We start from the raw sequence: 15830 nt of genomic DNA on the forward strand, positions 1-15830 counted from the left end.
GAGGGGCGGTCCTGGCAGCGTGGATCAGGTTTACAACCCGGATGATGTTGTCTTGGGGTTCCCTCAAAGGTACAAATCTGGCTTGGTCTCGGTGAATTAAGTGTAAAATATGGAGAAGCAGCCTGGTAGCCAGAGTTTTTGCAAATACCTTGAGGTCAGTATTTAATAGAGCTATGGGGACGATAACTCCCACACTGAGAGGTCCCTCCCCTCCTTAGGGATCAAAGAGATGTAGGCTCGCAGGGTATCTATAGGCAGAGATTGCCCCTCTGTAATGAAATTGAGTGCAGAAACTAAGTGTGGGGACAGCGCCTCAAAGAAGGCTTTATAATAAGTCTGGGTGAGCCCATCCGGGCCAGGGGCTTTCCTAGGTTTGAATCCCGCTAAGGCCACTACCAGTTCCTCCAGCACCTCGGAAGAAAGATATGACATACCCGAGGATGCTATGCAAGACTGAATTGCTGATAGAGCATTTGTTGGAGGATCTTCCACGGTAGTGTGACTGATATTGTAAGTGGCAGAGGATGTGGTCAACCTCAGCAGATACTAAATTTTGGGTTTTCACTAGCTGTAAGCCATAATCAAAATTTAAGACTGAAAAAAAAGCAATGTTTCAAATATATCGCACTCTGTGTAACGCATCTCTATAAAATGAGTTTCACTTCTTCAGTTGAATTTCTGAAATTAACTTTTGATAATCACAGTTTTTGAGATGGACCTGCACATTGCCCTACTGACTCCTATACATGGCCCTGCTGACCCTCTGGCCTCTCTGCACCCGTATGATCTTTTGATCTCTTCAAAGGTTGCCTACCCATGCTGTAGGTTCTCTATTTCAGGCAACATGCTGCTTGTAGTTTGACCTCTGAGCTAAACAAATATTAGAGGCAGGTGTGTTCTTTCTTGGGAGTGCTTTGTGCATTTCTTACAGATCTGTGCAGTAATCCAGCATAGAACTTCTGCACCTGTGCCTTTCCTCTGGAATGTCATGTGATAGACATTTATGCCTAATGAGGAATGCATTTTTTTTATTCCCGGAGTTCAGCTTTATGCAGAGAAAGAAGTGACAGTGAGACAATTACAGGAACGGCGGTATGAAAATTATGGAAAATCCTGTCCGCACACAATTTTGCTTCCAAGGACTTTTCTGTAACCGCAAAACAAATAAATAAAATGGCTAAATAGAACCCAACTTTTTACACTGTCTTAATGGAGCTGGCTGTGCCCATGGTGGAATACAATTGCACTGTCTGGGGGGGGGGGGGAGCGATCTGTGGTGGCTAGCTTTTTGGAGCGGCAAGGGGGCAGCTGACAAGCATTCAGAAACCGACAGGGCTGCCTCCTGAATGCCTGTCTTCTGTTTTGTTTTGTTTTTTGTTTGTTTTTTTTTTAACTTTTATTTTTTATTAACAGCTGATTGGACTTCTTCATTGGGACTATCACGTTGCAAGCCTAGCGCTTGGGCATAATCTACGCTTGCAGCATAATCCCTCTTCAACAGGTTGCGCTTATCGATGCAGCGATGTCTATATCCTCATACAGCTGCCTTTTGCAGCTTAAAGCAGAACTAAAGTCCCTCCTTCAAAAACTTAACAGGCAAGCTGTTTAGACAAGACATGGCTGCTTTGGAATGTACACTGGACCTGGTTTGGCATGTGTGCCAGGATGACTGCACTCCTGTGCATAGGTGGGTGTAGCCCAGCACCCGGAAGAAACCAGGTAGATGCTGGTGCCAGAGTTTAATGCTGCTTTAAGAGGGGATGGTAAAAAACATGGCTCAACTGCCTATTTTCACCAACCCCACAAATGAAAGCCAGGCAACACTTCTGCAACATGATTGGAAGTGCACAATTGTCTACAATGTCTTTGTAGGTCAGTGTTTGTCAAAACGTATTGGATTGCTGTGTGTGTGTAAAAAAAAAAAAAAAAAAAAAAAAAAAAAAAAAAAAAAAAAAAAATATATATATATAATATTTTATTACACTGGAACTGATTATTTGCTTTAGCAATTTCCCTGGAACATCTCTTCCCTGTATCTGGAATACATAGGAGAAGGGCAGGTGTAGTAATATGTGCCATGATGGTTGCCACGTATTTAGCTATATGGGAGGGGATTTTTTTTTTTTTTTTTTCTGAAAAAAACTGCTGAAGATCTGAAACATTCATTTATGATTTTTGACTTGCAAAGCTCTTCATGTGGACTTTGACCAAAATACGATGGAAATTAGAACAAGCAGATTGCCATCCCTGCTGCTTGCAGATGGCATTGAGGACAAGGTGAAAAGATTTGTCAAGATGCTCCTCTACAGCAAGCTGTGACTCTTATCTGAGAACACGAAGTACAGCCCAGAGCTACAGATGACCAAAAATGAATCTTAAGTTCTGTCATTTCCTGAAGAGCTGCCATGAACCCCTCACCTGGGGTTATATCTATTTTTCCCGTTTCCAAGATGTATACTTTGTGTGGCACTACAGTGTTTTCAACACGTTGATATCTTGAAGACCCTGTTGCCAAAATCACAACAGTCTCCCCATAAGAATATATGTGCATTTAACATTTTATGCAAGTTATTTACCTGTAAAAGTCTCCCTTGTGTTGACAACCAAAAGCCCTGAAACTAATTCTGAGCCCACCATCTTGGAAGTTAATGTCAGCAGCGACCAACAGATTTGGTTGTCACTGTAGTAATGCTATATACAATATTCCCATTCACCTTTTCCCCTTCCTTAGACTGAACCTCTTTTCAGCCATAGCTAAATAGCTGTAAATGTGCATTATTAGAATTAACAACATTATTTTTAGAATTAGTAGTTATTTTTAGAATAAGTAGATGTTTGTAGAATTTGTGGTGGTTTTTAGAATTTTTGGTGGTTTTTAGAATTTGTATTTGTACAATAATTTTTATATAGTTTATTGGGTTTTAATACCAAGCACAGAACCGTTGCACAGTAGACTCGTGCCAAGAGTCAAAACAGGGTAAGAGTTGTAGCAATACAGAAACCGGCACTTAGTGCTACAGTGGTATGCCATCGTAAAAACATTAAACCCTCTCCAAAGCCTAGAGGCCACAGAGTGAAGCGCTGCTTAACCAAGAGTAGGGTGCGGGCTATGGAAGCCTTGAAATTTACCACCAAATAGCCAGAATCAAACTGCATAGATGTGAGCAGAGCTGTGACTGAAGAAAGAAAAACAAGATGGGAGAAGTTGTGTGTGTCTCAGAAGTCAAGAGTAAAGATCTCTGGACTGGCAGAGAGATGATCTAAACTTTAGAGATGAGTGGTTGGCAACACAACATCCAAAATGTATTTCTTAATGCAGGTGGAGTACACGCATACAGCGGCTTGTGCGTTTCAGCAACAGCCATCCATGGGTATGATTTAAGGCTCTGTAGCTGAAATGCATAAACTGCTTTACTCCACCTGCATTAATAAATTAATTTGTTTTGGATGATGTGTTGCCAACTACACTTCAACTCTGTGCTACTTTCACACTACAGCGTTTTGAATCGCGGGCAGATTTGCCACAGATCTGAAAAGAGAACCCGTGCTATGGAAATTAGGAATACGTATTAATATAATGGGGCTGCTGCTAAAGTGAAAGGTGAAAGACCCCAAAAAATGCAAAAGATTAAAAAAAAAAATTAAAATTAAAGTCTGCGCTGCTCCTATAGCTCAAACCAGTATAGTATTAGGCAAACCTATATCAACATATACAATATCATGATATGGCTTAACGACATGGTATAAAGTGCTCAGTGCAAATATAATCCTATGTAAAATGCAATCATATAAAGTCCATCCAATATGGTGTGCTGAACTTGTAAACAGTTGTAGTGGTGGTTCTCAGGTGACTATTCGTTCTCCCCTCCTGGGTCCCCAACTCGCCAGAAAAAGGCTGTAAATACGCCTGTTTAACAAAAATGGTGTTTTCGGCAGGCAGCCGAAAGAAAGAAAAGTCCCGATAATAGAGCCAAAAAGAGGCGAGGCCGGGTGCCGCACATGTATCATCCCGGCGCACCCCTGCCGGAGTCTCCACTCCCTCCTGCTCTTCTCACGAGTGTCATGAGATGCAGCCTCCCCAGTGCCTGGTAGCGCAATCTCATGCTGTGTGTCAGAGCTGGATCTGAATCGCCGTGCAGCCACTGCAACGATGTCCCGCCTCCTAGACCAACTCTTGTGATAGACGGCACACTGATCCAATGCCAGGAATCATTGTACCCTGTGTCATGAGAGGCGGGACATCGTTACAGCGCCTACACGGCGATTCAGATCCAGCTCTGACACACAGCATGAGATCGCGCTACCAAGCACTGGCAGGCTGGATCTCATGGGCACTGGTAGGCTGTACATGATGGGAACTGGCAGGCTGCCTCTGGGTGGGCGCAGGCGGGCTGCTGCCTCTGGGTGGGCGCAGGCGGGCTGCTGCCTCTGGGTGGGCGCAGGCGGGCTGCTGCCTCTGGGTGGGCGCAGGCGGGCTGCTGCCTCTGGGTGGGCGCAGGCGGGCTGCTGCATTGATCTGTTGTATTATGTCTGATAGAGGTGCACCGAATGGAAATTTTGCTAATACTATTAGCAGTGTGTTTAAGTAAGAGATTGCAGACATGATACAAGAGATGGTTAGAGACTGCAGACTGCATTTTTCTTAACCTTTCTTGCACTAAAGATGCCAATAATGGCCAACAATAAATTAATATTAATTTAAATTGATGATATTAAAAAGTTGAATAAAATACAACTGTATATAAAAATATAATTAAAAAAAAACTGTCCGTTTAGATTTGCGGCCTAGTGCATCCTTCACTTTTGGTTTCGGCACCAAAATTTCCTTTCGGTGCATCCCTAGTAGTAATGGTTTGATTGGTGATCATGGTGGGAGGAAATGTAGAAAGGGGTTTGACTGATAAACCTGGTGGGATGAAATGTAAACGTTTGGCGATCATGGTGGGATGAAATGTAGCCAGCAAGATGTATTAAGCAATATGTTCTTAACTTTCGGGAAATCTGACATGGGTGTGCCCTATATTTTTATTTTTTTAATCTACTGGATAGGATGTTGTCATTGTTTTTAAATTCTTGCTAATACCGAGCATGTGTTCCAAGTGAATTACAATGTGGAGTTAGTCATTGGCTTCCTGCTTATCCGGTACACTTTTCTAGTAATAAAAAAAAAAAAAGTAATTGGCTTTCTCAGACTTTCTGTAAACCCTAAAGTCTCCCGATGTGTCTACACAAGCTTAGTGTTTACACAGCCAAATTTTTTTTACTTTAATGCATCGAGCCCCCCGTTCAATACTTACCTGAGCCCTCTCTCAATCAGCGCTGTGCCCATCTGCAGCATTGCTGGTCACTGTTCCTCTTCTCTTTACCAACACTTAAAGTTGTATTTCTGTAAAGTTATTTATTTTTTTTATAGCCAGGAGAAGAAACCACAGTCTTCCCATTTCATCAAACCTGCAGTATTCTTGAAAAGTGGCCTTTGCTTTAGATACATTTTTGCATGGTAAAGAGGTTGTAAATGCTAGCCACTTGCTATGGGTGTACTCATGCGGGCTTGCCCCCGCTCTATGTGTACATAGACACAATGCTTCCTCCTCACTGGCTGTGATTGGTAGCAGCCAATATCTGGTGCTGCATTTCTTTACTATAAGATGTTTCCTGGTTGAATGCTCGCCAGCATCATCCAGCCCACTTCTGTGAGCCCAAGCTGTCCTGCAAAAATGCCATTTAATCCTACGAGAAATCCAGTAAGCTCACAAATTCCTGTGGTTTCTGCAGCGTTTTCAGCCTTGCCAATTAACCTCTGTGGACTATAGAAAACACCCCCCTATGTTATGGGGGGGGGGGGGGGAGTTCTGTAGTCGCTCTTAGTGATCATGCTGCTGCACCATAGAATGTGGTACAATGAGTGCGTGTAGTCACCTTAGGACAGGGTTACTGGCAGGATCAGCAGGAAAAATAAAGGGAAAAAGAAACGCAATTATCCTAAGGATTGCGAAAGCTGCATTTTTCGTATTTGTTCTTAGGTTAAGATATGCTTTAAAATAATTTTTAGACCTCAGAGAAGAAACAATCGAATGGAGGTGGGGAGGCAATTGGTGTGCACCTCAAGCTATGGAACAGGCTATATTTCTGTAGATTATACTTTTTTTTTTTTTTTTTTTTTTTTTTAATTTAAATTTCAAAGAAAGTTCATGTTTTTGAGATATGCAGGTGCATCTCAAAAAATGTGAATACCATCAAAAAGGTAATTTATTTCAGTAATTCAATTCAAAAAGTGAAACTCCTATATAGGTTCATCACACACTGATATATTTTAAGCATTTCTTTTCATTTTAATTATGGCTTACAGCTAGTGAAAACCCAACCCAATTCAATATCTTGGAAAATTGGAATATTGTGAAAAAGCTAAATATTGTAGACTCATGGTGTGACACACCAATCAGCTAATTAACACCTGTAAAGGTTTCCTGAGCCTTTAAATGACCTCTCAGTCTGGTTCAGTAGGTTACACAATCGCAGAAGACAGTAATTGACAACCTCCAAGGAGGGTAAGCTACAAAAGATCATTGCTAAAGAAGCTAGCTGTACAGAGTGCTGTATCCAAGCATATTGGCAAGAATTTGGGGGGAGATTCACAGGGAGTGGACTACGGCTGGTGTCAGTGCTTCAAGAGCCACCACCACACAGACCTATACAGAACTGTCAAATTCCTTGTGTCAAGCTACTCCTGAGACAACGTCAGAATCATCTTACCTGTGCTAAAGAGAAAAAGGACTGGAATGTTGCTCAGTGGTCCAAAGTCCACTTTTTGGATGAAGGTAAAATTCTAAAGCACTTCATGCTTCCCTCTGCTAACCAGCTTTATGGAGATGCTGATTTAATTTTCCTGCAGGACTTGGCACCTGCCCACACTGCCAAAAGTACCGATACCTGGTTTAATGATCGTGGTTTTGCCGTGCTTGATTGGCCAGCAAACTCGCCTGACCTAAACCCCATAGAGAATTTGTGGGGTATTGTCAAGAGGAAGGTGAGACACCAGACCCAACAATGCAGATGAGCTGAAGGCCCCTATCAAAGCAACCTGGGCTTCCATAACACCTCAGCAGTGCCACAGGCTGATCGCCTCCATGCCACGCCTTATTGATTCAGTAATTCATGCAAAAGGAGCCCCGACCAAGTATTGAGTGCATACTATACTGTACATGGACATACTTTTTCACTAAGCCAACATTTTTGTATTAATCCTTTTTTTTAATTGGTCTTCTGTAATGTAATTTTCTGAGATGCTACATTTTGGGGTTCAGTCTGTGTAATGAATCACTTTTTGAATTGAATTGCTGAAATTACCTTTTTGATATTGTTGTTTTTTGAGATGCACCTGTATATTCTTTAGCCAGAATGGACAGCAGAAGTAATGGAAAAGTTGAAAGTGTATAGCTGCCAACTTTCTTGATTTACTTGGTGATAAGAGTCATGTGCCCTGAACGCTGTTGACCTCTCAGAATATAGGACTCAAGCTTCACATGCATAAATAATTCTACAGAAGGGAGTATTCTCTGTAAACAACCTTTGTTGCATTCTGTTTGCTCAGGAGACATTAGCAGTGTTATCTATGAAAGTTCACATTACACATTCTCATGTAACTCTGACTACCTGTACTGTAGCTGTATTCTGCCTAATGTCTTTTTTAGTTGCTATTTAGTTGTTTGTGTTATTTTTTTTTTCTTTATTTTTTCCTTTTTAATATGGTTTCTGTATTGCCAAATTACTCAATGGTCATTGTTGGGTTGCATTCACACTTCAGCGTTTTGAATCGCGGGCAGATTTGCAGCGAATCTGCCAGCAATTTGAAAGCGCAGATGTGTAAATGACAAATCACGGGACTCATTTGGGATGCCATTCATTTGAATGACACCTCAAATCGCGGCACAATTCTTGAGCGATAAATCGCTCTGCAATCATGGCAACAGTCATCGTGGGAAGCATGTCGCACAAAAATAGCGCCTGAAGGTTTTTTTTTTTTTTGGGCGACATGCTTCCTGCGATGCATGTTGCTGCGTTTGCGTCGCGTTTTATCACGCCAGACCCGTGCCACGATTTGAGGTGTCATTCAAATGGCATCCCAAATGCAAGTCCCACGATCTGGCGCTTTCAAATCACAGGCCGATTCGTGGCAAATCTGCCTGCAATTCAAAACGCTGAAGTGTGCATGCAGCCTTTGTGTTGATGTGTAACGTGTTTTTATTTATTTATTTTTTTTTAACATTTTTTATTAATATTTAGGTTGAAAACTGGTGTCCTCGACTGCCATGGAGAGCTGTAAACCAGAAGGAAGAGGAAGCTGATAAGCGAACAATGGTAAGCGTTAAGAGGATAATTATTGACCTGGTAGGGTTTGCCCAGCACGGGTCACCTGACCATTTAGGCCCTGTTAACGAATGTTTAGCTGCCTTCCGCATGCCTGGCAGTCTTACCAACACAGGATACACAGGTGTTGCGTGCATCCCCATGCCGGTGTCCCGTTAACTATTGGAACGCACGGCTTCAACAGACATGCAGGTCCCGGTCTCAGAACTTGCCCTGTGTGCATTCGAGGACCCATGACATGTTCAGTCACAACGTGCGTGCAGCCATCGGCTATCGTGCAAATCCGTAGATTAAAAAAAATAAAATGGAATGCCGGCACAGAGGTGCACAAAACTTCTTTTGCATCCCCGTGCCAGTAAAAGCCAACCCTGCACAGGGCATGCAACTAATTATTGCTTGTGCAATTGTTCGACTTGAGAATAAAAAAAGCTGTCCGGCTCTTAATCTAATTACACGGTTGTCCGTGGTTGACAGGTCACCGTCTTGAAACAAGCATTCACAGGAAAAGTCCTTTCTTGAAACAGGTGTTTACACTGCTGCTATTAGCCAGAAAACCTTCCTCTGTGCACCCTTCTGTTTTCAGTTAGTTCATAAGGGCTGACATTCCTGACTTCAGTGCTTCACCACCCCTGACCACCTGTGCAGGGACTCGGAGGCTGATACAAGGTCAACTTTAGGTCCTTGCACTGCTTACAATAAAAAATAAGAATGTACTAATACAGAGCTGCCTTTAAGTGATACTAAAAATGCTTTTTTTTTACCATTTTTAAAGTGGTTGTAAATGTATAAGGTTTTTTACCTTCATGCATTCTATGCACAAAAATAAAAAACATGTGTGCAGCAGCCCCCCCCAATACTTACCTGAGCTCCCTCTCAATCCATCGATGTCAACAAGAGCCTTGCCTCTCCAGGGACTCGCACTCCTTATTGGCTTTTGGCAGCAGCAGACGCCAATGGCGCCTGCTGCTGTCAATCACAGCCAGTGAACCAATCACGAGACGAAGGGGGTGGGGGCACCGGACAGGAGGTTTTCCATTTCTCTGCACCCCCCACCCCCTTCCATGTGTAAAGAAGAGGAGAGGGGAGAATAGATCCAGCGCTGTGCATGGCTGCATCTCTTCTTCCCTCTTCACACAGGACTCGAGCAGGAGCCATTGGCTACTGCTGTCAATCATGGCAGGGCTAAGTCCCGCTGTGTAAGTCTATGGAGCGCGGCTCAATAGACACCCGTCTCGGAAGTGAGCAGACACTGTGAATCCATAGCAAGCGGCTTGCTATGGAGACACATGAAGAAAAGAAGCCAGGATCACCGCCAGGGTACATGAGAAGTGGAGATTTGGGGCTGCTCTGTGCAATACCGCTGCACAGAGCAGATGAATATAACATGTTTTCATTTAAAAAGAAAATTCGACTTTAGTGACACTTTAATTTATTTCTTTATATCTACCCGGAGTTCAGCTTTAAAATGTCAGAAAAGTTTACTTCTCCTATTTGCTATCGTTGCTCTGTTAGACAATAAAAGGTGTATTTTTATTATCTAAAAATGTGAAGAAATGTGTCACCAGCACAAAAATATATAAATCTATAATAATGTGTGACTTTACCTTTTGATTTAAATAGCAGATCTGCTGCAGTTCTAGATTCCCCAACAATAGTGTGTGGTAAACCATGTTACAGAAAAAGGTGTAACTGCGCTGACCCTAAATAGTATACTTATCACATATCAAAAACAATCTTTATCAGTGATTTATCATTATGAATTAAAGTGTATATTTAGTGAACTGCAATATTATAAAGAAAATCAAGAAAAAAATATATAAAATCATGTGTTAAACAAAAAACAGTCCCAATATTCCTGTTCAAAACATGGTTATCTGAATCCCACATGCACAAATCAACATCCATGATTGGAAAACTTTCACCAATTCGTGAAGCACCACCACCTTCTGAAATGGACACTCACCAGAAACAAGGTAAAAAGACGCCTTTTGGTTTGTTGGGTTAACCACTCCAAGCATGCCTGAAGATTTCCTGATTGAATGCCAGTAATCTCTCCTTGAATCTCCACATTAATCTCAGGATAAGTGTGGTGCTTATAGCCCGGCACTAAAGCAGGCCATACGTGGTCGAATTTCGAACTAATTTTCTTTTAAAAATCAGAAAGTTCGTGTTTTTTTTTTTTTTTTTTTTTTTGTGATAGTGCCACCATTGATTATAGAAATTCGGCAGACCAAGCCTTCAATTTCACCTCATGTTGCTACAGAAAAGAATTTTCGTGGGCAGGAATCTTCTTTTCTCTCCGTAAATTTTCTTTTATTACATTTCTCGCACGATTCTCCCATCATTGATTAGAAAATTGTTCGTTTTTAAAAAAATTTCCAACATGTCCGAATCCTCAAATTTGATTGCTGCACGAAAATCGTCCGTTGTTGCAGCCCACTAATGGTGCAAAATTCGTATGAAAATTCTTTGATACGATTTTGGAAAGAATATTCTTTCGAAATTCAAACCATGTATGGCCGGCAGAAGTCTTTCCAGCAATGCTCTTAGGGCTAGCAGGAGTTGTTTTGTCTCCTGGGATCAGTCATATGATCCAAGCCTCGATTAGGTGCGGGTTGGGGCAGGAAGTGACGTTGGTGTTACCCAGAAGTCTTTCCAGCAATGCTCTTAGGGCTAGCAGGAGTTGTTTTGAATCCTGGGATCAGTCGTATGATCGAAGCCTCGATTAGGTGCGGGTTGGGGCAGGAAGTGACGTTGGCATTACCCAGAAGCCTCTATGCGTTTCACATCCAATCATGTGTGCGACCGATCCCAGGAGACGGAACAACGCTTGCTAGCCCTAAGAGCATTGCTGGAAAGACTTTTGCCGGCCTATAGGCACCACACTTATCCTAAGTCTTTCCAGCAATGCTCTTAGGGCTAGCAAGCATCGTTCCATCCCCTGGGATCGGTCGCACGCATGATTGGATATGAAACGCTTAGAGGCTTCTGGGTAATGCCAATGTCACTTCCTGCCCCAACCCAAACCAAATCGAGGCTTTGATCATACGACCGATCCCAGGAGAGGAAACTACTCTTGCTAGCCCTAAGAGCATTGCTGGAAAGACTTAGTACCGGTCTATAGGCACCACACTTATCCTGAGATTAATGTGGAGATGCAAGGAGGGATTACTGGCATTCAATCGGGAAATCTTCAGGCATGCTTATATGAGTGGAGTGGTTAACCCAACATAAACCAAAGGCATCTTTTACCTTGTTTCTGGTGAGTGTCCATTTTAGAAGGTGGTGTCATGAATTGGTGAAAATGCTCCAATCACGGATGTGGATTTGTGCATGTGGGTTTCGGATAATCATCCTTTGAAGAGGAATATTTGGACTGTTCTTTAACGTGATTTTATTCTTGATTAAGAAGGATCATTTGCTTTATAATATTGCAGTTCACTAAATATGCACTTTATTTGAATTAATGATGATGAATTACTGATTGTTTTTGATATGTGGTAAGATAAATATATTCGGGTCAGTGCAGTTGCACCTTTTTCTGTAGTATTTTGTTATCTGTTTATGTGCAAAAAAAAATACTTGTTGATCCTGCCATAAATGTCATTCTATATAACTTCCTGTATTGAACTGACAATACAGTGCCTGGACGGATTCTAAAGCGTCTTATTGGCACTGTCAATTTCACATCAATTAACCTGCATGAACCTCCCCTTTTTGTTTTAGTAGAGTAAGAGAGGAGTGTAACGTAGTCCTACTCCTAGAGTAACAACGCTGCTGTTCTTAGATACTGTACAGTGAGTGAGCGTTGTCACCCTAGGACAGGAAGTGTTACTGGCAGGATTACCAGGCGACACTGAGGAAAGGACTTAGAAAAGACCAATGTGGCCACCCAAGGACTGCGAAGCTGCAGTTACTCAATTATGTTGTTGGCCTTGGGTACAGTGTTCATTTGGGTATGTTTGGGTCATATTGCATTTTCTTCTTCTAGTAGCTCACACAGCACTGACCTACTGTGGTATAAAAAAAAAGTAAGGCTGGGTTCACACTTACGAGAATTGAATGCGGGTTTCCCCCACCGCATCCAATTCGCATAACAAGAGTAACTGACTATCATCGGTGCCGGTTCACACAGCTCCGGGGCGGCCGCGATCCGCACAGGAAAAGGGTCTTGTGCGTCTTCGGGTACGTTTTAGATCCACATTCAGGCAAAAATTCGAACCTGAATTGCCCCTGAAATGGAGAACAGGGATGCCACGGACGCAGCTAGTGTGAACCCAGCCTAAAGGTTAAAGCATTTGTTACCCCAACACTTCATATTCCTGTTATGTCTGCTGTACCATGTACTTATATGAGAGTCTCATGCTCTCTGTATTGCTTCCTTTATGTGAAATCCCTGGTGTTCCTGCTAGTCCCCTTGCTTTCCTAACAAAAACTGACCACATTAAGTGTGAGAGCACATTGTGGTCAGTTCTCTAGCTATGCTGGGAACTCGGTGTACCCTCCTCCAATGATCAGACTTGTCCTAACACCCCCCTGCTGCATAGCCATTCACTGGCAAGCTCGGTGTGCTGCTGCTTCTCCTTCTCCCTCAGCTGTTATGCAGCTGAGAACGGAGGAAATGTGATCACTTATTAAAAAAGGGAAGAAAGGTATTTGTTTAATATCTATACAAAAAAATGTTTTGCCTTTCATTTCTATTTTAAACTGAATGGGTTGTTTTACAAGGTGATCGTTTACAATCACCTTAAAAGAAAATTAAATGTTTCCCTTTTTAAGAGCCCACAGACCTCTCAGCAGTCCATTTTCTTTTTACTTTCAGGCTGAAATCCGAACAGATTTTGAGCACCTCTACTTCGTCATGTCTAAACACCAGGAGTTCCATTGGATGACGTTGAGGATAAAGAGGATGGATGACACGTGGATAGAAGCAATCAAGTCCCTGGCAGAGAAGCAGAATTTGGAGAAACGGAAAAGGAAAAAGGTACTTTCCCTTCTCTTGGAGGTTTAGAACATTCTAAACACCAGCGCTGTCTGCAGTGCACGCTTCAACCGTCCCCGCTGTGTACAGACATGAGCGTCGCTGCCTACGTGACCCCAAAATAACCGGCGATGAAGTCTGACAAGAACAAGTCCCAGAGCGTTGGCACTTTGCCATTAACAAAACGCTAAGGGCTCAGCTTGATTTTTATGGCTGGCTTTGTCGTTTTTACTTTAACCTAAAAGAGGCTCACTTCATTTCTTCAGAACCTGGAACTCCATGCAATGTTCACTCTCTTGCAATATAGCATTCTCCAGAGTGTTAAAAGATAACTCCGCTGTTGGTAGCTTAAATGTAAGCCAGTAGAGTGGTGAGAAAAAAGCTTTGCATTGGTCTTTAAAACCAAATTTTTATTTTTAGTCATGCCACAGTAGTTTCATTTCCTGCCCCCTGCCAGTCTATTCTTGTAGCTACACTCGCTGATTATTCTATGCTGGGAAGAAACTCCAGAAGAGTATCCATTCACTTAGCTTTCTAATGTCTGAGGCAGTTGGATAGAACTGATAACTCCCTGGGTGGGAAAGATGGAGGCAGTGCCCCTGGGTGGGAAAGATGGAGGCAGTGCCCCTGGGTGGGAAAGATGGAGGCAGGCAGTGCCCCTGGGTGGGAAAGATGGAGGCAGGCAGTGCCCCTGGGTGGGAAAGATGGAGGCAGGCAGTGCCCCTGGGTGGGAAAGATGGAGGCAGGCAGTGCCCCTGGGTGGGAAAGATGGAGGCAGGCAGTGCCCCTGGGTGGGAAAGATGGAGGCAGGCAGTGCCCCTGGGTGGGAAAGATGGAGGCAGGCAGTGCCCCTGGGTGGGAAAGATGGAGGCAGGCAGTGCCCCTGGGTGGGAAAGATGGAGGCAGGCAGTGCCCCTGGGTGGGAAAGATGGAGGCAGGCAGTGCCCCTGGGTGGGAAAGATGGAGGCAGGCAGTGCCCCTGGGTGGGAAAGATGGAGGCAGGCAGTGCCCCTGGGTGGGAAAGATGGAGGCAGGCAGTGCCCCTGGGTGGGAAAGATGGAGGCAGGCAGTGCCCCTGGGTGGGAAAGATGGAGGCAGGCAGTGCCCCTGGGTGGGAAAGATGGAGGCAGGCAGTGCCCCTGGGTGGGAAAGATGGAGGCAGGCAGTGCCCCTGGGTGGGAAAGATGGAGGCAGGCAGTGCCCCTGGGTGGGAAAGATGGAGGCAGGCAGTGCCCCTGGGTGGGAAAGATGGAGGCAGGCAGTGCCCCTGGGTGGGAAAGATGGAGGCAGGCAGTGCCCCTGGGTGGGAAAGATGGAGGCAGGCAGTGCCCCTGGGTGGGAAAGATGGAGGCAGGCAGTGCCCCTGGGTGGGAAAGATGGAGGCAGGCAGTGCCCCTGGGTGGGAAAGATGGAGGCAGGCAGTGCCCCTGGGTGGGAAAGATGGAGGCAGGCAGTGCCCCTGGGTGGGAAAGATGGAGGCAGGCAGTGCCCCTGGGTGGGAAAGATGGAGGCAGGCAGTGCCCCTGGGTGGGAAAGATGGAGGCAGGCAGTGCCCCTGGGTGGGAAAGATGGAGGCAGGCAGTGCCCCTGGGTGGGAAAGATGGAGGCAGGCAGTGCCCCTGGGTGGGAAAGATGGAGGCAGGCAGTGCCCCTGGGTGGGAAAGATGGAGGCAGGCAGTGCCCCTGGGTGGGAAAGATGGAGGCAGGCAGTGCCCCTGGGTGGGAAAGATGGAGGCAGGCAGTGCCCCTGGGTGGGAAAGATGGAGGCAGGCAGTGCCCCTGGGTGGGAAAGATGGAGGCAGGCAGTGCCCCTGGGTGGGAAAGATGGAGGCAGGCAGTGCCCCTGGGTGGGAAAGATGGAGGCAGGCAGTGCCCCTGGGTGGGAAAGATGGAGGCAGGCAGTGCCCCTGGGTGGGAAAGATGGAGGCAGGCAGTGCCCCTGGGTGGGAAAGATGGAGGCAGGCAGTGCCCCTGGGTGGGAAAGAAAGGAGGCAGGCAGTGCCCCTGGGTGGGAAAGAAAGGAGGCAGGCAGTGCCCCTGGGTGGGAAAGAAAGGAGGCACTGCTTGTGCAATTTTCGTTAAAACAATTGAAAATTGTAAATAAAGTGTAGCTGTCTCTTTTTAATGATTTGGCGAGTACCAGCATTGTCAGTGTGCTTCACTTTGTGATGAGCCTTTAAAATGTGCACAGTGTGGATTCATCAATGGATCTCATCCTTAGAGCCCCATCATGATGTATACGTTGGAACCTGTGATCAACCTTACCAGCTTCCACACAAACCTGGACCATTGGTTTGGGTGGAATTTTGGCCTTCAGAACTCAAGTGATTACCCTTGTGCGTGAATAGGCTCTAGATCAAGCGTGTCCAACTCCATTTCATAGCATCGGCGTTCTGGTTGCTCTTAAAGGGCCAGGTGTATCTCCCCCTTACATCAGTAGTCTAGATTTCCCCACCCTCCCTTACATCAGTGCACCCCCCAC

At 44.6% G+C, this 15830-nt stretch overlaps 1 protein-coding gene across 2 annotated transcripts in view; it reads left to right on the top strand.

Moving 5' to 3' along the window:
- The window catches only part of MGAT5 (alpha-1,6-mannosylglycoprotein 6-beta-N-acetylglucosaminyltransferase), a 225950-nt gene that overhangs the window by 116345 nt on the left and 93775 nt on the right, over positions 1-15830 (top strand). For both annotated transcript variants that reach the window (XM_073634279.1, XM_073634278.1), the window contains exons 6-7: positions 8284-8358; positions 13190-13351. In XM_073634279.1, the coding sequence (XP_073490380.1) occupies positions 8284-8358; positions 13190-13351 (237 nt within the window). The remainder of the gene's footprint in view (positions 1-8283; positions 8359-13189; positions 13352-15830) is intronic.

Source organism: Aquarana catesbeiana, linkage group LG06 (assembly GCF_042186555.1).
Source record: "Aquarana catesbeiana isolate 2022-GZ linkage group LG06, ASM4218655v1, whole genome shotgun sequence".
NCBI lineage: Eukaryota > Metazoa > Chordata > Amphibia > Anura > Ranidae > Aquarana > Aquarana catesbeiana.